Source organism: Tubulanus polymorphus, chromosome 2 (genome assembly GCF_964204645.1).
Source record: "Tubulanus polymorphus chromosome 2, tnTubPoly1.2, whole genome shotgun sequence".
Taxonomy (NCBI): domain Eukaryota; kingdom Metazoa; phylum Nemertea; class Palaeonemertea; order Tubulaniformes; family Tubulanidae; genus Tubulanus; species Tubulanus polymorphus.
The window spans coordinates 6,998,560-7,020,376 of record NC_134026.1 but is presented as its reverse complement, the minus strand read 5'-3'; the positions used below and the strand labels follow the sequence as shown (position 1 = coordinate 7,020,376).

The following is a 21,817-nucleotide window of genomic DNA, read 5'->3' as shown; positions in this document are numbered from 1 at the left end:
TCACATTTACGTAGAAACTTAGTAATGTATGTCTTATGTACGTATGTATGTGTGTGTAATGTATGTTTGTATGTCTACATATAATGCCCCATGTATGTCAGTGTCATTGAAATAAGAGCAAATCTATAAGTTTTGATGTTTCAAATTGCATGGAGAGAATTAGTTAAAGAAAAGAAAACAAACTGGAAAAAATTCGATATCATCAGCATTGATATTGTCTTGACTTATTCTTGATCAGATTTGTAATGAACTATAAACAACCCACATTTTCATAGCTTTGTTAGTTGAAATTCAGGACTGAGTTCCTTAGTTACGTATGTGTTGGAGTTACGGTAACTCACTAGAGTTGAAATTGGTTCATTGTCAAATATTTTAACTCTAGCGAAATTTTTATTTACAGCTGTTGAACTCAAACATAAGTTTTGATGATACTGAAAATTTAGATAGATTTTTGGTTGAAAATGTTATATTCAAGATGTATTTTGGATGAATATGTGAAATTTTAGATGTATTTATGACTGAAGATCTACATATTTTGAATATATTTTTGTAGGTTTTTCATGGAAATTACGTCGGATATCGAAGATACCGATAATTATAATCATCAAGTGTCGTTTATAAACGACGCGAATGTTCTGGCTTTACATCGATTACTGTGGATGAATCAGGAAAAAATAGGAGATTATTTATCGAGCAGTCGGTCAGTAGAAAACATTCCTATTGTGCCGCCTCATCTTCCCTCGGTGGGGACTCAAACCTGATGGCATTGAGTGTCTCTGCCATAGCATGAAACCCTACCACATTGCACCGTGTGTGCCGATTAATGCACAGCTTAGATGATGTCATTATTAGCCAATCGGAAATGGCGTTTTATTGTAGCCCCGGTTTCTTAAATTTATCCATGAAATTCACCTCACAAGGTACAATGGCAATCTGATTGGTGTTGCAAGTTTTGCAATGTGGCCAAGCTGCGTATGTATCTGCGCACTCGGGCTAAGTAGGCAGGATTTATTCGATAGCGGAGTCTCGCGATGCTATCAGGTTCGAATCTCTGTCGAGGGAGGATGATTGCGCCTTACTCCTCGAACTCATCTTGTGTATTATTTTCTAGGGATCACAGGGCTGTGGGGAGGAGACCATTTGACAAAATGGCGACGTTATTAGCTTACTTAGGTCCGCCGGAACATCGGCCACTAGACTCACAGTAAGTTGTGTACCATCCCCTGAGGGTCAATACAGTCAGTTTACTCCTAGAACTGGTAACATAGTTCTCAGTTATATCGTAGATCCTGGACTCGGTTACACAGTTCTCGGTGATGTTTTGACCCTAGAACTCGAAAAACTTAACAAATAACTGCGGAACAAGGACCTGGGTGGATCAAAGATTTTTTTAATGGTTGATATCTACTCAATTCATAAAAAAATGCTTCATTTTAAATCAAATATAATGACTTATTATATGATTGGATCCAGTTCTGCTGTAAAGCAGTTAATTCTGACTGTAAGAATGATTTTAGACGAACTGATTCAGATGTTTTACCGTATGTTGAGAGCTATCAGATCTAACGAAGAAACCTGTCTTATTCAGATGGAGCAGCGTCGATATGACGAGCACGAAATTTGAAGAGTTGATGTCTAAACACAACATGCACGAGAAAGATGAATTCAAATCGGTGAAAGCTTTGAATATATTCTATCAGGCTGGAACTAGTAAACTGGGACATCCTGTGTTCTACTACATAGCTCGCAGATACAAGTAAGTGTCGGTTTCAATAGACAAGTGACTGTGGAAACTCGAGAGCCCATCGCGACCAGGTGTGGCTGGCTGACTGGCTTCAAACTGCCTCCTCTCATTTACTGTGTTCACTGATTCCTGAAAGTTTCTGGCTCGCTGCAATGCGATGCTCATGTAAACCACCTGGGGGCGTACTAGTGATAAGATTCATTAACTTTGCAAAATTAAGAGGATAGATGTATATAGATCCCTCCAATAATTAGTATGTTGTAAATAGTGTATGTACCGGTATATATTGTTAATAACTTTGTTATATTTTGAAAAGACTAGTTCATATTTTCTGTTGATTGTAAATATTGTATACTTTATAGTCTCCCTCCATGTACCATAGAAATGGTTGGAGTGTTGATAAAATCCTTATGTTTTTCAGTGATGTATATTGTATTTGATTTTGTAGAGTTGGTGAAGTGAATGGTGATCTATTAATTTACCACGTTCTACTAACGCTGAAACCGTACTACCATAAGCCATTTGAATTAGTGATCGACTTCACGCACACATGCGCTGATAACCGATTTAGGGTAAGTTTAAATCGACGCAGTTTGAGGGCCAGAGATAAAGAGAGTGGGGTACTTAATGGGAGCGGATCCACAAACAATTTGATAAAGGTAGTACCCTCTATGGTCGAGATTTTTGTGCGTCTTTCATATTTTGATAAGAATATCTGGCCCTTAGTGCCCTTCATCAGAATAAAATAACATTTTAAACCTAAGCTGCTATAAGACTGTCAGTTAACAGGAATGGAGAATTATTAGGAGATATTTTAATAAAATGTAGAATCCCTGCACACTAAGAATAAAAATAGTCAGAAATTTTTCCTTGGGCTACTCAGCTAATAAGAGGCTATTTTCTTTTTGGAACCCCTTCTTTTTTGGAAAAGTGCCCTTAAGCGCTGCAAACTCTTGCTGGTTTTCAGTATTTTTGCAACCATATTCTCAGGAGAAATAAATGCCAATTTGATATGTTTATTGCGTACAGAAATGTGAAAGATAATACTGAGGGTCTTACTGTTGATTACCGGTTTTAATTTGAAAATTTCTTTCATATTTCAATGAAATATTCAACTACTCGCAGCGCTTTCAGGATATTGTCAGCCCTGCCTTTTCTGTTTGTACTATGATCTGAAGTGACCTCTGGATCGGCCTCTGATTTTCGCATTTGAGAAATGATAATTATAAACGTATTTTTTCAGTATTTGTGGTCGTTAAAGTCTACTGGTCCTGGGTTTCAGGCTGACTTTTTATCCAAATGGTTTTTCGTGATGCCCGAATGTGTTTATCAGAATATCCAAGCGGCTTACATTTATAACTGTAACTCGTGGGTCAGAGAATATACCAAATACCACGATCGTATTCTTAATCCGTTGAAGGTAAGTCCATGTGTGACTTGGCACTGTTAGGAGTCGGATTAATGTGAAATACGAATGTCTTCTTAAAAACAATTATGAAAAAATTTAAGAAAACTTGTGAAAAATCTGCTTTTCCACAGTAACCACTTATATGATGACATTGTACCTCAAAGTGAAAATGTGTGAAACATTATAAAATTATGTATCGTAAAATATGAAAAAAAGAATGTGAAGATATGTGAAAATTCCAGAGTTCATTAATCTTACACATACACTGGATTAACTGTCTTACCAGTATAAAAGTGTATACAAATTTTCTCAAAATGGTCAAAGTAATGGCGATGAACTAGTTTTGACGTAAAGACTCAGACTTCATTGACATCGGTTTTGAGTGTAAGAGTCAAAGTTAAATGACAAATGTGAAACAGAATCCTACATACATGTATCACCAGAACGGTTAAGACAAGATCCCAGTTTCACAGTTTTGAGTTAAAACACTGTAAATGAACTGTGTGGAACTGGGCCCCATGTTACGAAAAAAAATTGATTTGAATGTGTTTTATTTCGTGTAGAACAATCGTAAACTGATATTCATCGATCATCCGACGAGACTGACTGATTTCATCGACACCGACCACCAGAAACTGCCGCCCGGCACGCTGTCGCTCGAGGAGGATCTGAAAGTGTTTAACAACGCTCTCAAACTGTCGCATAAAGATACGAAAGTCGCCATAAAAGTCGGACAGAGTGCGATTCAAGTGACATCATCCGAAAAGAGTAAAGTGCTCGGAATCCACGTGCTACTCAATGATGTTTACTACGCGTCAGAAATCGAGGAGGTATTTATTGAACAGTTTAAACAATGGTCTGATTTCATCTTCACCCTTGGTATTATACTTCATCTATTTGCTCTCCCTTAACTCACAACCTCTTCTACCATCCTGTCCTCTTCTGCCCTTCCCCTCTCAATTTATCTCCTTCATCTATATGCCTAATATGTTGCTGTTAAGTTATTCGTTGGTTTATCAAATTTCTCTTTCCCTCATCTCTTTCCCCCTCTACCTTAGTCTTAGTAATATTGTATGCAGATGTATCACGATAGGTAAAACACAATATCCGTGTTGACGCGATGAGGAGAGAATCCCACAATGATATCCCACAATATATATCATTGTGGGATTCTCTCCTCATGCAGATGTATTCTTTGTAGGTCTGTCATGTTGCTCTGCCTCTCTTCTCTCCCCTCAATATCCTTATGTCTCCCCTCCCACACCTCTATTCTTCTCTCCCCATTCTCTCCTCTCTTCCCCATTCTCTGATCCCAGAAATATATATACAGTCGTATTATTTGTAGGTTTGTCACGTTGATGATAATCAGTTCACGTTAACGATATCCAATGAAAGCGGTCCTCTTTCATTTATACACAATGACTGTGATAGTATAGTAGCTGCCATCATTAGAGTTCGTATGAGATGGGCTCTAACTCAACCGGTAAATATTCAATCAATTCAACATCCATCCCCCGTCTGCTGATTTCCATCAATTCAACATCCAGCCCGTCTGCTTGCCCATCGCCTGCTGCTCCAGTTATTCAACATACCCCCCTTCTGTTACAGGATTCTGTAACTGTTCATACGAAAATCCGACCAAAAGATGTTCCAGGAACTTTACTCAATATAGTAAGACACCTCTCTCTTTCTCTCTTCAAATATGTTACGAGATAACACCTTGCTTTATTTAATGAGAATAGGTGATTATGTTGTTTGCTTGTGTTTTGTAGGCGTTGTTGAATCTAGGAAGTTGCGATCCTAGCCTCAGATCAGCTGCGTACAATCTACTCTGTGCTCTTACACAAACATTTGATCTTAGAATCGAAGGACAACTTCTCGAAACCAATGGTAAGTTTCATTATTAGGTGCTGACCATCCCTGATCCATGACTGTCAGTTTCAGCCCCAGGGCTCCAGTTACAATCTCATCACGCTATTGATGGTCTCAAATCCTTAAGATCTTCAGTCATTAGATTGGTTATGAACCCAAAATGATCTTAGACTGGTGTGAAGTTTTAGATTTTAGAACTAACACAAGTTAAGGTCTCAGGTTGTTAGATTGACCATGGAACCAAAATGATCTTAGACTGGTCTTATGTGAAACTTATGACTACTGGGTCCAAAAAAAATGGTTGACTGACCCCAGTATTATTCCATGGTATTGAAAACGAATCATCTATCCTATGTGTCTGCGAAGAAGGCTCCTCGGCGTTTCTTTCTCCCATTCCTGATAGTTTCCTAGTCCTCCCAGGAGTCGGCTCTGTTTCAATTTCATGTCGTATTTTCCGATTTCTAGGTCTGTGCATCCCGGCGAATAATACCATATTCATCAAATCGATCAGTGAGAAATTAGCCGAGAAAGAACCACATTTAACTCTGGAATTTCTGGAAGAATGTATTCAAGGTTTCCGTAATTCGAATATCGAAATGAAACATTTGTGTTTGGAGTACATGACGCCATGGTTACCTAATCTGACCAGGTCAGTATTATACATATTGCCACCACATTGCATTAAATGCTATGGACTGATTTAGTTTCTAAAAGAATTTGGTTCAGATTCAATTTTAGGATTATATGTTTATAGCTTAATGAACTACTGTAAAACTTGGGGTTGAAGTCGTCGTATGTAGTTGTGATGATCATTACATTGGTGACTTATCTAAATGACAACTTACACAATTGAATCGAGAATTCGACAAGACTTCAGTAATTTAACGAAATTCAATGATGACTCGTTCAAATGATTACTTATATTTAGTAAATTGAATTTGAAATACAAATTGGGACACTAGAAATAGAGAAGACCTCAGTAATCTGTTGACCACTAAAGCGAGTTCAACTGCTGTACATTTCAGTGGCTTCAATGCTGTCCCCTTTTATGTATGAAGACTTGATGTACATCATTGAAGGCATTTTTCCAATACAATTCCTATAGCTGAAGATTTTTTTAATGAGAATGTACTGTTTATCCTTGAATCAACACAAGTTGTAAAATGCTGATATTATCGGGTTGCGTAATTTGTAGATTTTGTCGACAAACCGACGAACAACGGAAGCAGAAAGTATCGCTAATACTCGATAAACTGATCACTATGACGATCGAGGAAGTCGAAATGTACCCGTCGATACAGGCGAAAATCTGGGGAAACATCGGACAAGTCGGCGAACTGTTAGATATGGTGCTCGATAGTTTCATCAAGGTAAGATTTGGAATAACGTTACGGTTTCATGAAAGAGTCGAAAACTCAAATTTTTCGTTTAATTGCCAATCGGGTACCAGCAGCGCTACTGCGGCGATCAGGGATTCCACGTATGGCAGACGAGGATCCACCAGGTTTGCTAGTAGATCGTTCGATTTCTTCTACATTTCAATTTAATCCGAACGAATTTTTCAATGAATCAATCATTTATGAAAACTATACACTATACCGGTTATCGAGTGGAAGAATGAAAGTATTGTATATTTGGTGGGTGCTGTGATGATATATGGATTTGGGAGTCTTAAAATCCAGGTCAAAGTTCATTGAAGATGAATTTATTTTGATGACGGATGACCTTATGCTCGTCGCGCCATGTGGCGGGATAGCTTGCTTGGGCAGGTTCCCCATTGTGGTTACGTCATGTTTTCAATGAGGAAAACATGTCAATCATAGCCGTTTCATGCTTAGACTTTGAACTGTTTGTGTTGTTTTGTATTTGTAGAGAAGTGTCGCCGGTGGATTAGGTTCTATTCATGCTGAAATAATGGCTGATACGGCGGTGGCGTTAGCTTCGGCTAACGTTCAATTAGTATCTCGTAAAGTCATCGGCAGGCTGTGTCGGGTAAATATATCTTCTAGCATCTGCAGTCCACAGTTCTTCCTGTTAAAAATTAGGTCAAATGTGTCTAATTCCAGATTCCAGCAAACATATTCATAAAACCTTACTATGCCTTGTTTCTTGCTAAGTTCCTTACTACTTCAACTTATAGTTTGATTATATAATTAGCAACCAACTAAGTTAGAAAATGTTTGTGAATATCGCTGCAGTTTGAACTCGGAACTGTGGGACTTGGCTCCTGAATTGAATATTATCTGATCAGTAAAACCTGTTGAATGTTTAGAGTGATTTGTTTATTTGTTTTCTTTGTAGCTTATTGAGAAGACGTGTATGTCACCAACTCCTACTTTAGAACAACATCTCATGTGGGATGATATTGCTATATTAGCTCGATATTTACTCATGTTATCATTCAACAATTCACTAGACGGTAAGCAACAACTGTTTAGAGGTCATTGCGTACCATTGAGACAACAGTTTCTTTCTTTAGTTCTCTGAGCTCTCCACCCCTCACAATTGATAGTTTGAATCCTAACAGTGAAAGAGTTTCTTTTTGTGGTTCGTCTCTGAGCTCTCCACCCCCGACATTTGATAGTTTAAATCCTAACAGTGAAAGAGTTTCTTTTTGTGGTTCTTCTCTGAGCTCTCCACCCCCGACATTTGATCGTTTGAATCCTTACAGTGAAAGAGTTTCTTTTTGTGGTTCGTCTCTGAGCTCTCCACCCCCGACATTTGTTAGTTTGAATACTAACAGTGAAAGAGTTTCTTCCTGCAGTTCTCCAAGCTCTCCACCCCTGACAATCCTGATAGTGAAAGAGTTTCTTTCTGTATTTTTTAGAGTCCTCCACCCCTGTTTTGAACCTGACATGGTTTATTTCTTAGTCGTGATCTGTTGAAATTCTCAAGTTGTAAATGTTGTAATCTCCTCTGTATTTTCAGTTGCTAGTCATTTACCTTTACTGTTTCACATTGTAACACTGCTGATTGCGACTGGACCACTATCACTACGAGCTTCTACTCATGGACTTGTTATCAATATCATTCATTCATTATGTACCTGTTCACAACTCAACTTCAAAGGTACGTACGTGCTTGTTGAGAATACTTGATCCAGAAATTAAATTTGACTCTAGAATCAAAACATTGAAAATGAACTGATTTCAACTCTGAGTGGACTCTTAACTCACAACTGTGCAACCGGGCCCTCATCAACATGGTGCAGTGAATTAGTAATAAACAAAAAGCCTGTTAGTGAGTAGACTGTTAGGCTGCCTGTGAGTGCTCAGTTTATGTGCTTCTTTTACTGATTGACCGATTTGGCAATTAGATATAAGGAACCTCAAAAAGTGGGATATTATTTTGATATCGTGTAAATTGCTCGAATCATCGAAATTGTTTTACGTTTATTTCGAACAGAAGAAACTCTGAGAATCTTGAAGTTGAGTTTGACAGAGTTTTCGTTGCCGAAATTCTATCAGTTGTTCGGTATAAGTAAAGTGAAGTCAGCGGCTGTGAGTGCATTTAGGTCAACGTTTCGACCCGGAGATAGATCGTTCATTTACACGTCTCCCGAACAGGAGAAGATGACTCTCAATAATTTAGAAGTCGTCACTGACGCGTTGCTTGAGATTATGGAAGCTTGCATGAAAGATATACCAAGATGTAACTGGTTACAACAATGGACTACGGTAGCTAAGAGGTATGTATTGATTGAATTACTGAATTACCGCGATTATAGTTATTTGTTCCAGTTGCAAGTTTATTCTTTTATCTAAAAACTAGTTACATTGGCAATAGGACCAAGAAATGAACTTGGACTGGTCTTAAGTTGTTAAATTGGCGATAGGACCAAGAAATGAGCTTAGTCTTTAGTTGTTAGATTGGTTATTCAAATGAGCTTGGACTGGTCTTAAGATTATTTAATCAAAATGAGCTTAATTTGGTAAGGTGGCTGATTTTGTACATTAACCCTGACTATGCAACTGATCCCTGAAGGTACTAGTTTTAGAAGCTTCTTAGAGTCTGTGACTCTCTAACCCTTGAGTTGCTGCCCGTGAAATGATTTTGATGTTATGGTTTACAGTTTTGCATTTCGATATAACCCAGCCCTTCAGCCTAGGGCCATCGTCGTATTTGGCTGTATCAGTAAAGCCGTCACTGAGAAAGAAATCAAACAACTTCTTAGAACTTTAATGAAGGTAACAAACAATCTCGAATTTTGTACATAGACCAGGGGCTGGTTTTATAGACTAGTATTTACTTTAACCCGGGGCTAACTAAATTAGAAATTAATTAATTCAGAAGATAATACCAGTCTATGAAACCAGGCCCGGGTACCTAAGTTACCCCTAAGGGTAAATTCTCAACGTGGATTCGATGTTCGATATATTTCAGGCTTTAGACACAAGTTCTGATGCTTGTTCAGATACGACTCCTATTGAAGCTATAGTCATGTGTTTAACAAGATTACAACCATTACTCAGTTCGGTGAGTATTAGAATCTCCGGCTACCCGACCAACCGGATTTGAACCCTGGATTTACCAAGGCCACAACACCTCCGTTCGCCTCTGTATAAAATTTGTGTCGATATATTGTAGGAATCTTCGATACACAAGTATTTGTTTTGGGTGGCAGTATCTATTCTACAGTTAGATGAGGTTCATCTGTACGGAGCGGGTTTATCTTTATTAGAACAAAATCTTCACACTTTAGACAATATGAGGATGTTTGATAACGAGGTACGTAAGCGGGTCGGTCAAATGAAATTTCTTTCAGGATCCCGTTCTGCGGTTGTGGGTTAGAGTTAACTCTGAAGTCCGTATCCAGTTTCACAGTTGTGAGTTTGAATTAACTCTGAACTCGGTATCCAGTTTCACAGTTGTGAGTTTGAGTTAACTCTGAACTCAGGATCCAGTTTCACAGTTGTGAGTTTGAGTTAACTTTGAACTCAGGAGGATCCGGTTCTACAATTGTGAGTTAGAGTTGATTCTGAATAAAAATCAGTTCATTTTCAACTTGAGAGTCTGTTCTAACTCACAATTTTGGAACCGGATCAAGAATTGTAAATGTAATATTTTCAATTTTGTAATTATAGAGCATCGAGAAAGTAATGATGGAAACGAGAGAACCGTTAGAATGGCATTTCAAACAACTCGATCATTCGATGGGGCTTAGTTTCAAAGAGAATTTCAACTTCGCTCTAGTTGGTCATTTATTGAAAGGTAATCAAATCACACTCGCACAAAAGTATCGTCTGCCCTCAGCTCGGCAGTAAAACAATGCGTTATGTTAGTGATAATGAATGTATATTTTGTGTTTAGGATTCAGACATCACGCTCAGACGACCGTTTCACGAACTATACGAATATTGAACATGCTGTTAACAGTGGTTGCGAAACCTTTCAAACGGTAAGTAAAACATCTCCGCAATTATTAGAAGAAAAAAATACTGCCGTCCTAAACATGAAATTTTATCAGGGTTGAATCCCTTTATTATTTTTAGGGTTACTCTAGGAGCTATACAGGAAAGCATTGTCTATAATCGGTAGTTAAACAATTATTTCATAGAATTCTTGATGATAGATCAGAGACTAGGGAGGCAACGAGAAGACGGAGGGAGCAGGGAGAGGAAGGAGAAGGGTAGAGAGTGAGAGGAGAGGGAGAGGGAGGACAAAGGGGCAGAGAGAGAGAGGCGCTCAGTGGGAAACCTACTTATAATACCCTGAGTAGCGTTCAGTATTGAACACTGGGAGACTACTGAATATTTCTAAAATGATGTCGTCACAGGTTAAATTCCTGATGGATATTAGATTATCATTGAATTATTGTATATTTCAGAGATAAATTTGAAGTGACTCAGGACAGCGTCGCCTATCTGGCGGCTTTGGTCGCATTCTCCGAGGAGGTTCGCAGTAGGTGTCATCTGCGTCATCGAGTCCAACGTACATTACCCGAGTCTCAGAGCACGGATAGTCTGTGCGCTGAGGTAGCTGCTGCATCAGCGCAGGTACCGGCAGCGGCCGCCACAGCAGCAACAACAGCGGCGGCTACTACGAAACGTCAGAAGAGCTGGGATCTGTTAGATCAGAACGCAATGGCTTCTGCTCGGTTACAGAAAGGTCCTCACGTTACGCAAGTTCAGGTGAGAGTTCAGAATAAATGGTTTTTTACTGAATTTCAAATTCTGAATGTCCATAATTTGAATCCAGTTTAAGTTAAACTTGGAGGAGTCCAGTTGCCTCGTGACTTGAACATATAAGTGGTCCAAGACGTTTCGATAGACACAACAGAACCAAAACGAGCTCAGACTTAGCAATATGGTTCTGAAGGAGGCTCCACGCGTATTACGATTATAATTATTATCATTCTGTGATGATCATTTCAAAACTTTTGTGTGTCTCGTAGGAAAAAACAAAAACTTCGTTGATATCTATGAAGGTAGTGCTTGATTTGTTTCAATCAGTTGCATAGTCTACTATATACTACAGGGTGTTTCAGATTATGCGATTCACCTGCTTTCGTTGGTAATTTCTCGATTACGAACAGCATTTCTCAAAATCTCAGTGCTTATCTAAGTTGGTAAAAATCCACAGTCAATCTTCATGCTTGAAGGAATTGTGACCATTTATTACGTGGCATGGTGAGGACATCCTGCACTTCATGAGATTTTAAGATATCCTCTTGATTTTCTAGAAATATGAACGAAAGCTAGTGTATCTCGCGCATTTTCTGGAACATATATTTATTATCTATATTAATCTTGTATGAAACGAAGGGTTCTTTGTATTTTCTTAATCTTCGGTCAGTTTTTTGAGAATCTCGCTTTAAAATGATTGGGATACTTATTTTATCTAGGTTGAAGGTTTTAAAGAGGTTGCTCTGTATCTCTATCGCGCGAAGGTTGATGAGAATTTCTCCGGTGTTTTGTAAATGCTTCCTCTCGCCCGATGACCACCAGCTATTTCTTATATCCCACCTCTCTTTGACCTCTTAACAGCATCCTAGTTCCACGGTTATTGGTGAAGTTTGATTCTAGGATTCGAATTAGTTCATTAGCGATGTTTTCGCATTAGAATCAAATTCTTACCTAGAACTGTCGGAACTGGATCCAAACTTACAGTATATCTTTGCTCACATTCTCCTCTCAAAATGTCTTTACATTCAAAGGTTTTATGATGAATATTTTACGAGATATCAAATATTCCATTCACATTATTGCAAATAAATCAATGAGTCTCAATGAGTTCATGTTTGCTGCTACATTTAGTGTCTTGTGTAGTCAGCGATGTCAGCCATTGTTGCCAGAATTGACTAATGAGCATTGAGGATGATATAAGTCTGTTCACTCTGCCAGCCAATCAGGAGGCATGGCTCAGTGGTGCTACGAGATTACTCTGGTAGAGGCACCAATGACTACAGAACAGTTATATGAGATATCTCATGTTGACAACCACCAGCAACCAGTTCCACAGTTGTGGATCCAGTTCTACCGTTCTCGGTTAGATAATGACTCCAGAATTAAACATTTGAGAAATAAAAATAACGATTAAAGTAATCTTCTAAAGTTCTCTATTTTTCAATGTTTTATTGTACTAATACTTGAGTTTGTAGCTGATATGGCTGCCTGGTAGCTGAGATTTTTATAGGAATGAACAATTCAAAGTCTGTAATTGTCAAACTTAACCGATGACTGTGAAACTGGATCCTGAAGTGGATACATTTTGAGTGATGCAATAATCATTGATCATGAAACCTATGAGTGTTCAATGAATGAAATATTGAAGGCTGGGTACAATGTGTGTAGGTGCTTTGCTTTGCAGTGCCATTGTCAATTAATGGATCCCCATCAAGTGGCAGCAGCAGCAAACAACAAAATGACAGTAAGACTCATCAATCAATCAATCATTCGTCATTATCATCACTCTCAACTGTAGCTACTCAGACACTCGGCTAACATCCATTCGTCTGTCTGTCCGTCCGTCTGGTCGGTATAGAGGTCATGCAGCCATTCGTGACTGACGTTGTATTGGCGATCCAATGCAATAAGGGATTATTTACATGACTCACTTTAGGCCGGTTGCTCAAAAGTTGCTTTAAGTTCACTAGTGGATAGTTGATACAGTGACAAGTTAATTGTTACTGTGGTATTTATCCGCCGGTTATCTTAAACCAACTTTTTCATCAACTGGCTGTCTTAGTTTGTAAATCCCCTGATTCGATATTATGTTGATATCTATGACAATTCTCCACCACTGGACGTCACAGGTAACACCTCTAAACCTGCTTAGACCACTTTGTTTATATATCCAATAATTGCTGCATGTGTTGCGATCATTTCAAACAATACAAATTTACATTAAAATTGAATATCGCTTTTTGTCAAGTCATGCACGATTTCTCATGAAGCCCCCCTCTCCTCCCTCCTCCCCTCCCCCTCGAAATATATTCAAATAGATTGTGTTGAGTAGAGTAATAAATATATGAACCCAGTTTTGTGGTAGATTGTTGAAAACAGTTTTTTGCCATGGCGATATTTTTTTCCGGATCATGGTCATTTCGTAGTTCTTCGTGTAGTGCTGCCACCTTTACCGCAAATGAAGAACTGAATTCTATTTAGCTGGTAGATCCCTACTACTTGCCAGGGTTAGCTTGAGATGCTTCTGCCCTAGAAAGTGACTCTGTGATATCATCAGGTTTTTTCTGTATTCGACGAATTTGTTTTATCATATTTTACTAATTATTATCGGTGTAATTATTATGATTTTATTGTTTTATGCAAATTTGTTCATTATGATTAGAAACCCTCATTTCAGAATTAGTTCACATATCTGCACATTACATTATGAATTAAGCACTTTTGAAGTTAGAAATATCCAGTTCCACTCTCGCATCAGTTAAGTTTCACTCCCTATTAGGGTTAGATTTAGTTCATTCTCAATGTTTGAAGTCGAATCCAAACTGAGCTCAGTGGAATCACAGCCAGTGGAACTAAAGTGGAATCAATGCGGAAATGCAGTGGAACTGGGGTTTGATTCTAGATTTGATGTATCAGACATTTTGGAATATGAAAATTCATCCCGGTGAAGATGTTGATATGTCCCAGGCTGATATTTTATAGACCAAGCTTTCTTTCAGAGAAGGACCAGCCCCCCTCTATTGATGCCCCTCCCCTCCCCTTCGCTGATATCCCCCCAGAAATAATTCATTCACTTTGTGTTTCATCACCTTTTTGTAATGGTCACTTTTACATGATGGCCGATGGGTAGCAAGCAATTCACTGCGTTATTGTTAGCCACAATGAGTCTTCTCAATATATCGCATAATTCTAGGTCGAACGTTTGGGTTGTAGTTGGGTGTAAGACCTCCCCTCATACTCTCAAAATCATACGCATACAGATTTAGGTTAATTTATCTTGCAAAATTTTTTTCCGAATTAGAAATAACATTCAAAATTACCCGAGCAGTAAATCTCTCAGTCCCCCCGGTATTTGAAGTAGAGATTGAGAAGACTCACTGTTAGCCCCCATGCTTTTTCAGATATTAGTGTGCTGTGGACGGTTTTTATCTTCATTGAAGGTCAGTTGAGTCGACAATTCAAAACTTGATTAATAATTTACCAGTTTTTAGTCGAGATAAACAGTTACATGAGCGCAAAGCAGACGAAATCAACGTTCATTTTCAAAATGTCATTTTTTATGGACGTTTCTCTACGTAGCTAATCAATTCTATTGACTTAATTTTTTACTGAAATTCTTTATTTTTCAATGTCTTTATTGTTCTAATATTTGACATGTTAGCTGATATGGTTGCCTGGTAGCCATCTTACTTAGCAATATTTCATTAGTTTGTTGAGACCCATAGGCCTATGTACATACAAGTTTCGAGTGTTGAATATTCTATGTGTTTGTATCTCCCGCTATTCTATGGTTCACTCTGCAATTAGGGTAGCGACAGCTGATATGGCTGCCTGGTAGCCATCTTATTTTATGAGATTTTTTCTTCGTTAGAAATACACAATATTCTTATGTGTTTTGTGTCAGGCACTATTTTACGGTTCATCCTTCAAATTGGTTAATGATGATTTCAGTTTTAAGTAGCCGCCTGCACCGTTCACACAATCACTCACCTTTTAATTATTAGTACTCATCTTTGACACCAGGGGGTGCTGTTTGACATGCTCGATTCAATTTTCATGATTTAATTCTCTTTGATTAATTATAGTTGTCTTCTACTCACTATTTAATCATAATCAGGAGTAATTTGAAGCAATTTGAGTTTTTAAAAAAATCTGATGCTGTAATGAAGGTAATTCTCTCTCCAGTGATTGGTTAATTACTGTGCCTGCCACCAGATGGCAGATGTGCTGCTGTTTTCATCGTTATTCACCCTACAGTGTTCCACCTCTTCGTTCACCAGTGAGAGAGACGCGCACTGGCGAGCGAGGAACATCCCTTGATTGAAAGCAAATATATCTTTGAAAACCACCACGAATTATTATTCGTTCTTCGAGAAATTTCTTCAATTTCTAGAATTTGCTTCTCTAATCAGTTCACGTAGTAGATTTCAATGTTGTGTCAAATTATTCGATGGTTTGCATTCGCTGTAGTTTGTTCCGTATTATTTGGCAGTCATTCCGTGTATTTCATTACGAGAGTCATTCGGAGTCTTATTCTCTTATGTCAGTGAAAAGTCAATGGTCTCTGAGCCATCTAGTGCTAAGAGCTACCGATTGCGACTCCCAATACAGTCTCAATAGCGGAACAGTTGTATACACTCAAGGATGTCGCCTTCGTCCTATCCCTTACTCAACGCGATAAATTCATGGTAAGCAATGACTCTTATCTCATGAGATGACAAATAGCCAGGGATTGTCATTGATAGGCGACAGGCAGTCGTCCCTCTTGTGAAGGCTGCTTACCAGCACGCAGTTCAACAGTTCCTTGTTGAAACTAGACTTAAATGGTCAAAACATTTGACACTTAACATTAACGCAATATAGTCTCAATTGACAACTGCGAAAACGGATCCAGGATTTTCGGAACTGGGTCCTGAAATGTGTTACTCGATCCTGAACCGTGCAACTGGATCCAGAACTGTGGAACTGGGTTCACAACTGGAATGGGTTACGGGACTGTGGAACCGGCTCTAAGACTGAGGAACCAGGATCAGGAACACATCTATCCCCCATAGTTGAGTATAAAACCCAACACATAAGTTGCAGGTTTTCTCAGCCTTGAACAAACTTCTCCCCTCTTAGCAGTCACACAATCACACATTATCCTCTTCTATCATTTATTTCAATCCTGAACGTGTTTTCGATGTTTTCAGTTCGTATTCAGTTCGTTTCGTTTCCTACTAACAATAGAGTGAAGAGCGATAACTTTCCGAAGTTTTCTTCCTAGGACGAATGAAGCCACACGCGACACGGATGTTCGTTTTTAATGTAGTAATCAATAATGAATGTTACGTAATGCAACCTTAAATCATCTAGAAAATCACCTGAGATCATATATAAAAATTTCTGTAATTCATGTATCGAGATGTTGATTGTTTTAAGGTTGTATAGTTGTACGACTTGTATCAGTAAACAGATCTTTATGAGTTAATCCAGACTTGAGACCTGTCATCGAGCTAATAAACAAAATTGAACCCGAGAAACTTCCTCCCACAACTACATATCTGAGCTCCATTCAGGACATCCTCTGAGTTCCGCTTAGGGCAATCTTTACCCGAGCTCAGTTCTGCTTAGGGCATTAACGAATATTCAAGGCCCAGGGATGGAGAGGTCAGAGAGGAAACTGTGCCACCACCAGGATTTAGAATTCGAATCAATGTCCCTGGACTGACGAGAGACCAGTGACCACCGGACCTCCTCTGAGCCATTGACCTCTCAGTGACCATTAGACCTCCTCTGAGCCATTGACCTCTCAGTGACCATTATACCTCCTCTTCGCAACTAGTGACTTCTGGATCATTCAGTAACCTACTGTTTACTGATGCATACTACGTATATATTTCGCATTTCAGCAGGTATAATCAATTATATGAGATCCTGTGTGAAGCATGTTTAAATGTCTTTATTTTCAGTAAATGATATCACCAGTAATTAATACAGTCAACTCTCTATTATCCGCTGCTGTTGGTTCCAATTGAGGTTTCAACATCATTTCTACTGAGACGATGGACTGAATTTTTGTAATCAGGGCGGAAAACCGAGGGTTGACTGTACGTACATAGACACTGAATCAGATGCTGCTGATTAGTTTGACTCTGGTTTCACTCATTCATGCCATACTTACTACGGTTGAACCTCGTAACGAACTCAGATGTAAAGATCTATTGGTTATTATAGTACTGTAACCCTCAGTTGACGATAGAAAAGTTTATTCTAATTTCTAGTTCACGGGTTTTCATTAGGAACTGTTAGAATAAACTTTTCAACTGCCGGTTTCGCTTATCAAAAACAGAAAATATCGGTCTACCCATCGCAATACCAATTACGACGCACAGATTTTCTGGTGCCCTGAACTTCGTTGTAACGAGGTTCCGTTGTAGTTTATTACTCTCGGAACTGCGGAATTGAGTTCAGTTCCTGAGTTCCATGGTTGGCACCCGACATCCTTGAGGAGTTCAGTGTCTATGTATATAGTGTGTATAGATATGAAGCATGTTACAATGAATGGTGTTTAATTGTATTGATGTTATATAGAAACAGTAAAACAGCCACACATTTGCCTGACGATCACTGATTATATTACACTACAGGCCAGTAATCCAAAAACCTGGAGATCACTAGATATAGAAACTAATAACAGACCACTCTTCAAAACACAGCGTAGCAGCAGTATGCCGACACCGCGAACAAAATCAGAGGCGCAAGCAGCCGCCGCGGCTAAAGCACCGATGTCCGCTCCATTAATGATGACTCATCAACCGGCGACCGAGCTGTCGTCGTCGTCGACGGTGAGAAACATTCATCATCACCATCATCACCACCATAAAGGACGTTCGACGCTAGGTTCAGTGTCGCACGAGAACAACGTGCTGTTAGATCCGGAGATACTGACTAAATATACAACGCAAGCTTTAGTATTAACGGTGCTGGTGAGTATCGCGACGCCTCCCAGACTTCTATACCTTGCACTTCACACCTCCGACTACCTCGCGTACTGCCCACTGCCTCCACAAAAACCTCACTACGACCGCTCTTTTAAAAGTAGTATATGCACGTTTTAAGAGCTCAACTATTCAACCAAGAATATCAATATACTCTCAAAATCAGAAGCTAGAAAAATCAGAAGTTCATTTTCAATGAAACAACTATTTTTGGTGTCAAATTACTCTCAGTTTTGATTAGAATTACTATAATAAAAGATCAGATTGTCTGGTCTGTTTGTCATACCTTCCATACCTCCATTCATAACTCCCATACTGCTTTTCATACCTCCCATACCTCCCATACCTCTATTCATACCTCTACTACTAGAGTAATACCCGTGGAAACCATGGGTGATTTCCTTTGGCCCAGAACTTCAAACTGTTCAATTTATTCGCAATGAAATTAAGTGCAGCCATTTAAAATCTATGTGTCCATGCCTGTAGAGACCCTCAGTGAGCTTTGATGACCTGTTTCCGTGGAGACCGGGAACTATTGGTGGTAAACAAAAATATGGCAAAGGTACACGGGACCCAAACTTCTCACCCATCAGGTGCAAGTCTTGTGCTCTACTAACTGGGCCATTGTGACTACATAGTGATACAGTACTGTAGAATTGCTTTGGTGCAGTAAGAGTCTATAATTAGGATTCCTGCTTACTGATTGGCTGAAATTTTGTCTGCCTCCGCTCGGCCCCCCTATAAATATTTTCACACCCGTTTATACCCGTTGCATTAGTTTATACAATGATTGACTACCACACAAAATTTCAAGTCCCAATTCTTCTCCACGGCGACGCTATTTGGTACATAGTTTCGTGTTAACATATAGATTCTCCTCGTTTATTGTACGTACGTATTTGATGTATTTTCAGGCGACGTTAGTGAAATACACAACGGATGAAAATGAAAGTCGTATTCTATATGAATATCTCTCTGAGGCTTCAGTTGTCTTTCCTAAAGTTTTCCCAGTCATGTAAGTAACTCCCAGTCAGAGGTCACTCGATTTTACGGCATCGGTGAGAGGACCCTGGGTCTCGGGGAAAATCAGTTGGAAGGTCGTGGGATTTTCGTGAGGGTCAATCAGCAGATCAAGGGTCTCGCAGGGTCACAGTGAGAGAGTTGAGGGATTTCACAAAGGCCAGTCAGAGAATCGAGGGTCACACAGGGCTCAGTCAGGGGTGTCACTTGAGGTCAGTGACAGGGTGAAATGTATTTTTGTCTTCTAATTGCAGTCATAGTTTATTGGACCAGCGAATTCAGAGTGTTCTCAGTTTGACACATGATCAGTCTATACTGAGCGCGGTACAGAGTATAATTCAGAACGTGATCGCCAACGAGGAGTCGTCGACTCAACAGCAGCTCATTTACATACAGAGTATCGGATTCGGCGGTCTGTGGCGATTCGCGCAACCGTTCACCAAGGTAACGAACGAATGCAGACGAATTATTATCAAGAATATCGCGACCGATCTATTTCATACCAGGCCGGCCACTGACCTGGAAAACCTTGAAATCTCGGGCAATCAAAAAAATTTAGAAAAACTAATTATGATAATAATGATAAAAGAATATGCTTTTATGTAGCCTATTTTCTAAAAAGTTTCATTGCGCTTTACATAAAGCATTAATTCAACCCCAAGATTAAACACAAGAATTCTAAGAATTAAAGGCATTAGGAAACGTGAAAGTTTTTAACCTACTTTTAAAAGCAGGAACTGATTGCGTGGAAAAATCAGGGGAAACTAGAGGGATTTGTAAATGGTCTGAGAATGGCAATCACGTTGCAGCTCGACCTACGCCTGCCTTAAAAACAAGTTTTACTGTGTACTGGTATAACAGATGTTGACATTACGATGAAATTTCATCTTAATGTTCTCTTTTTTCCAATTTTGAAAAATAAACTAGTATCGTTAATAACCTCAGGGATCCAGTTCTGAGTTGGATTTGACCCAAGAAAAGTTCTACTGACAGTAGAACTTTTCTTGTTATACATTATATCTAATGTTGACAGTACGTTGAAGTTTCTCTAAATGTTCTCTTTTTATCTCCGCTTCTCGTTCGTAGCGTCCGCAAAATCAGCATCATGCCGAATTCTTCAACTGTCTAGAGGCGATGGTGGAAACGTGTTTACCAGGCGACGAATGCGACCCGCAGGAGAATTACCCGAGCAACCTGAGCATCGTATCAAATAACCTATCGAGTTCGATGTCGAATTTGAGCATGGGAAGCAGCGTTCACTCGCCGTCGGATAAAGACAATAACGACATACCGGCCAACGGCACTCGGATCCGACACGGTTCGGCTAGTCAGGTACAGTCTCCACCGCAGCATGCTTTACCGATGGGTTTCAAACGCAAGAGTACGAAGCATAAGCCTCCCGCACGAATCCTGTAAATTTGTCCACGCCTGCTGCTGCTACTACTACTCCTTCTGCGCAGCGATTTTCTGTAATTTTAACCTACCGTCGAGAATTCTGTTATTTTTTTTTTTCGAATACGTTTAGTTTCAGTAGATACGTTTTTGTACGAAACCAGGGCCCAGTTTACACAGTCGTAACTAAGTCCAAAAGTCGTCTTAAATCTTGAGACCGGTCTTGAGTTCATGGTTCCCATAGTACCGTGAAATAGGAAAAAACTTGGGGATTTTGAATTGTTTGGAAATATTTGGGAATTTGCGAAATTTTTCTCTTATCAGGGAAATATTGGAGAAATTCATTTGCATTGCCAATGGCAATTTTCTTCAGCAGTTTTTCGTGAAAATCGCCTCTATCAACCAGTCACCACTAAAATGTCGACTGTAGTATGGTACGATGGTATCCTATCGTATTTGTAGTATGATGGCATCTGCTCATTTTTACGAAGGCCCCATTTTCCGTTTGGCAAAATTGAAAAATCACCCATGAAACACATGTGTGCTTGGGAAAAATTGGGAATTTTTAATTCATGTAACTGTGGGAACCATGTAAGTTGTTAGATTAATTTTGTCTGTTATTTGTCTGAAATCGAAGCTATGATTGTGAAACTGGCCCCTGGTCTTAAATTTGGGGCCAAATACCGAGTAAGAGTTTATATGATATAGTAGACTCTGTCTCGCAGGATGGATGGAGTCAACAGTACTGATAGCAGATGCCACTGAACACGGATTCATTTCAAAATTAGTTTTGTTTCCATGAATCGTGTGAATCTGATCCGAGTTCAGCTGGTCTCGCTGAGTATTACTGAATGTAGTTTCATCACGTTTGTGTCTGAATAGAATCGTGTTTTGATCGACCAGAGCCTGTTAACCGTTTAATTCTGTTTGTATCCCCTTCTACAATGTTCTCAATTACGATGATTAACCATTTGCAAATTCGACAAAATATTTCTATATCTTTGCCTCAATCGAACTTTTAATCAGGATCCAGTTCGACAGTTTGTGAGTTTTAGAGTTAACTCTTGAGTTGAAATTAGTTGATTTTCAGTGCGATAACTTTGAATCAAATTTTAACTCCCAACTGTCGAACTGGGTCCATTCAATCAGTTTAAAACTGTATTGATCCATGAAACATCTGAGATGTTGCTATTTGCTTGTATTTTAGGCTAAACAAAAATGATACCTTGTTTCTCTGCAGCGGCCGGGTCATTTTTGTAAAATATGATAAAATTTA

General features: G+C 39.1%; 1 protein-coding gene across 1 annotated transcript in view; it reads left to right on the top strand.

The window, feature by feature from the left end:
- The window catches only part of LOC141900180 (neurofibromin-like), a 63,525-nt gene that overhangs the window by 38,063 nt on the left and 3,645 nt on the right, over positions 1-21,817 (top strand). The window contains exons 31-55 of the mRNA XM_074786952.1: positions 554-700; positions 1,112-1,204; positions 1,589-1,756; positions 2,193-2,316; positions 2,988-3,164; positions 3,716-3,982; positions 4,498-4,635; positions 4,761-4,823; positions 4,925-5,042; positions 5,490-5,673; positions 6,220-6,394; positions 6,897-7,016; positions 7,326-7,443; positions 7,953-8,093; positions 8,430-8,712; positions 9,097-9,211; positions 9,408-9,500; positions 9,612-9,752; positions 10,109-10,235; positions 10,335-10,422; positions 10,852-11,155; positions 17,779-18,117; positions 19,044-19,144; positions 19,404-19,593; positions 20,236-20,481. Of these exons, the coding sequence (XP_074643053.1) occupies positions 554-700; positions 1,112-1,204; positions 1,589-1,756; positions 2,193-2,316; positions 2,988-3,164; positions 3,716-3,982; positions 4,498-4,635; positions 4,761-4,823; positions 4,925-5,042; positions 5,490-5,673; positions 6,220-6,394; positions 6,897-7,016; positions 7,326-7,443; positions 7,953-8,093; positions 8,430-8,712; positions 9,097-9,211; positions 9,408-9,500; positions 9,612-9,752; positions 10,109-10,235; positions 10,335-10,422; positions 10,852-11,155; positions 17,779-18,117; positions 19,044-19,144; positions 19,404-19,593; positions 20,236-20,481 (4,060 nt within the window). The remainder of the gene's footprint in view (positions 1-553; positions 701-1,111; positions 1,205-1,588; positions 1,757-2,192; positions 2,317-2,987; positions 3,165-3,715; positions 3,983-4,497; positions 4,636-4,760; positions 4,824-4,924; positions 5,043-5,489; positions 5,674-6,219; positions 6,395-6,896; positions 7,017-7,325; positions 7,444-7,952; positions 8,094-8,429; positions 8,713-9,096; positions 9,212-9,407; positions 9,501-9,611; positions 9,753-10,108; positions 10,236-10,334; positions 10,423-10,851; positions 11,156-17,778; positions 18,118-19,043; positions 19,145-19,403; positions 19,594-20,235; positions 20,482-21,817) is intronic.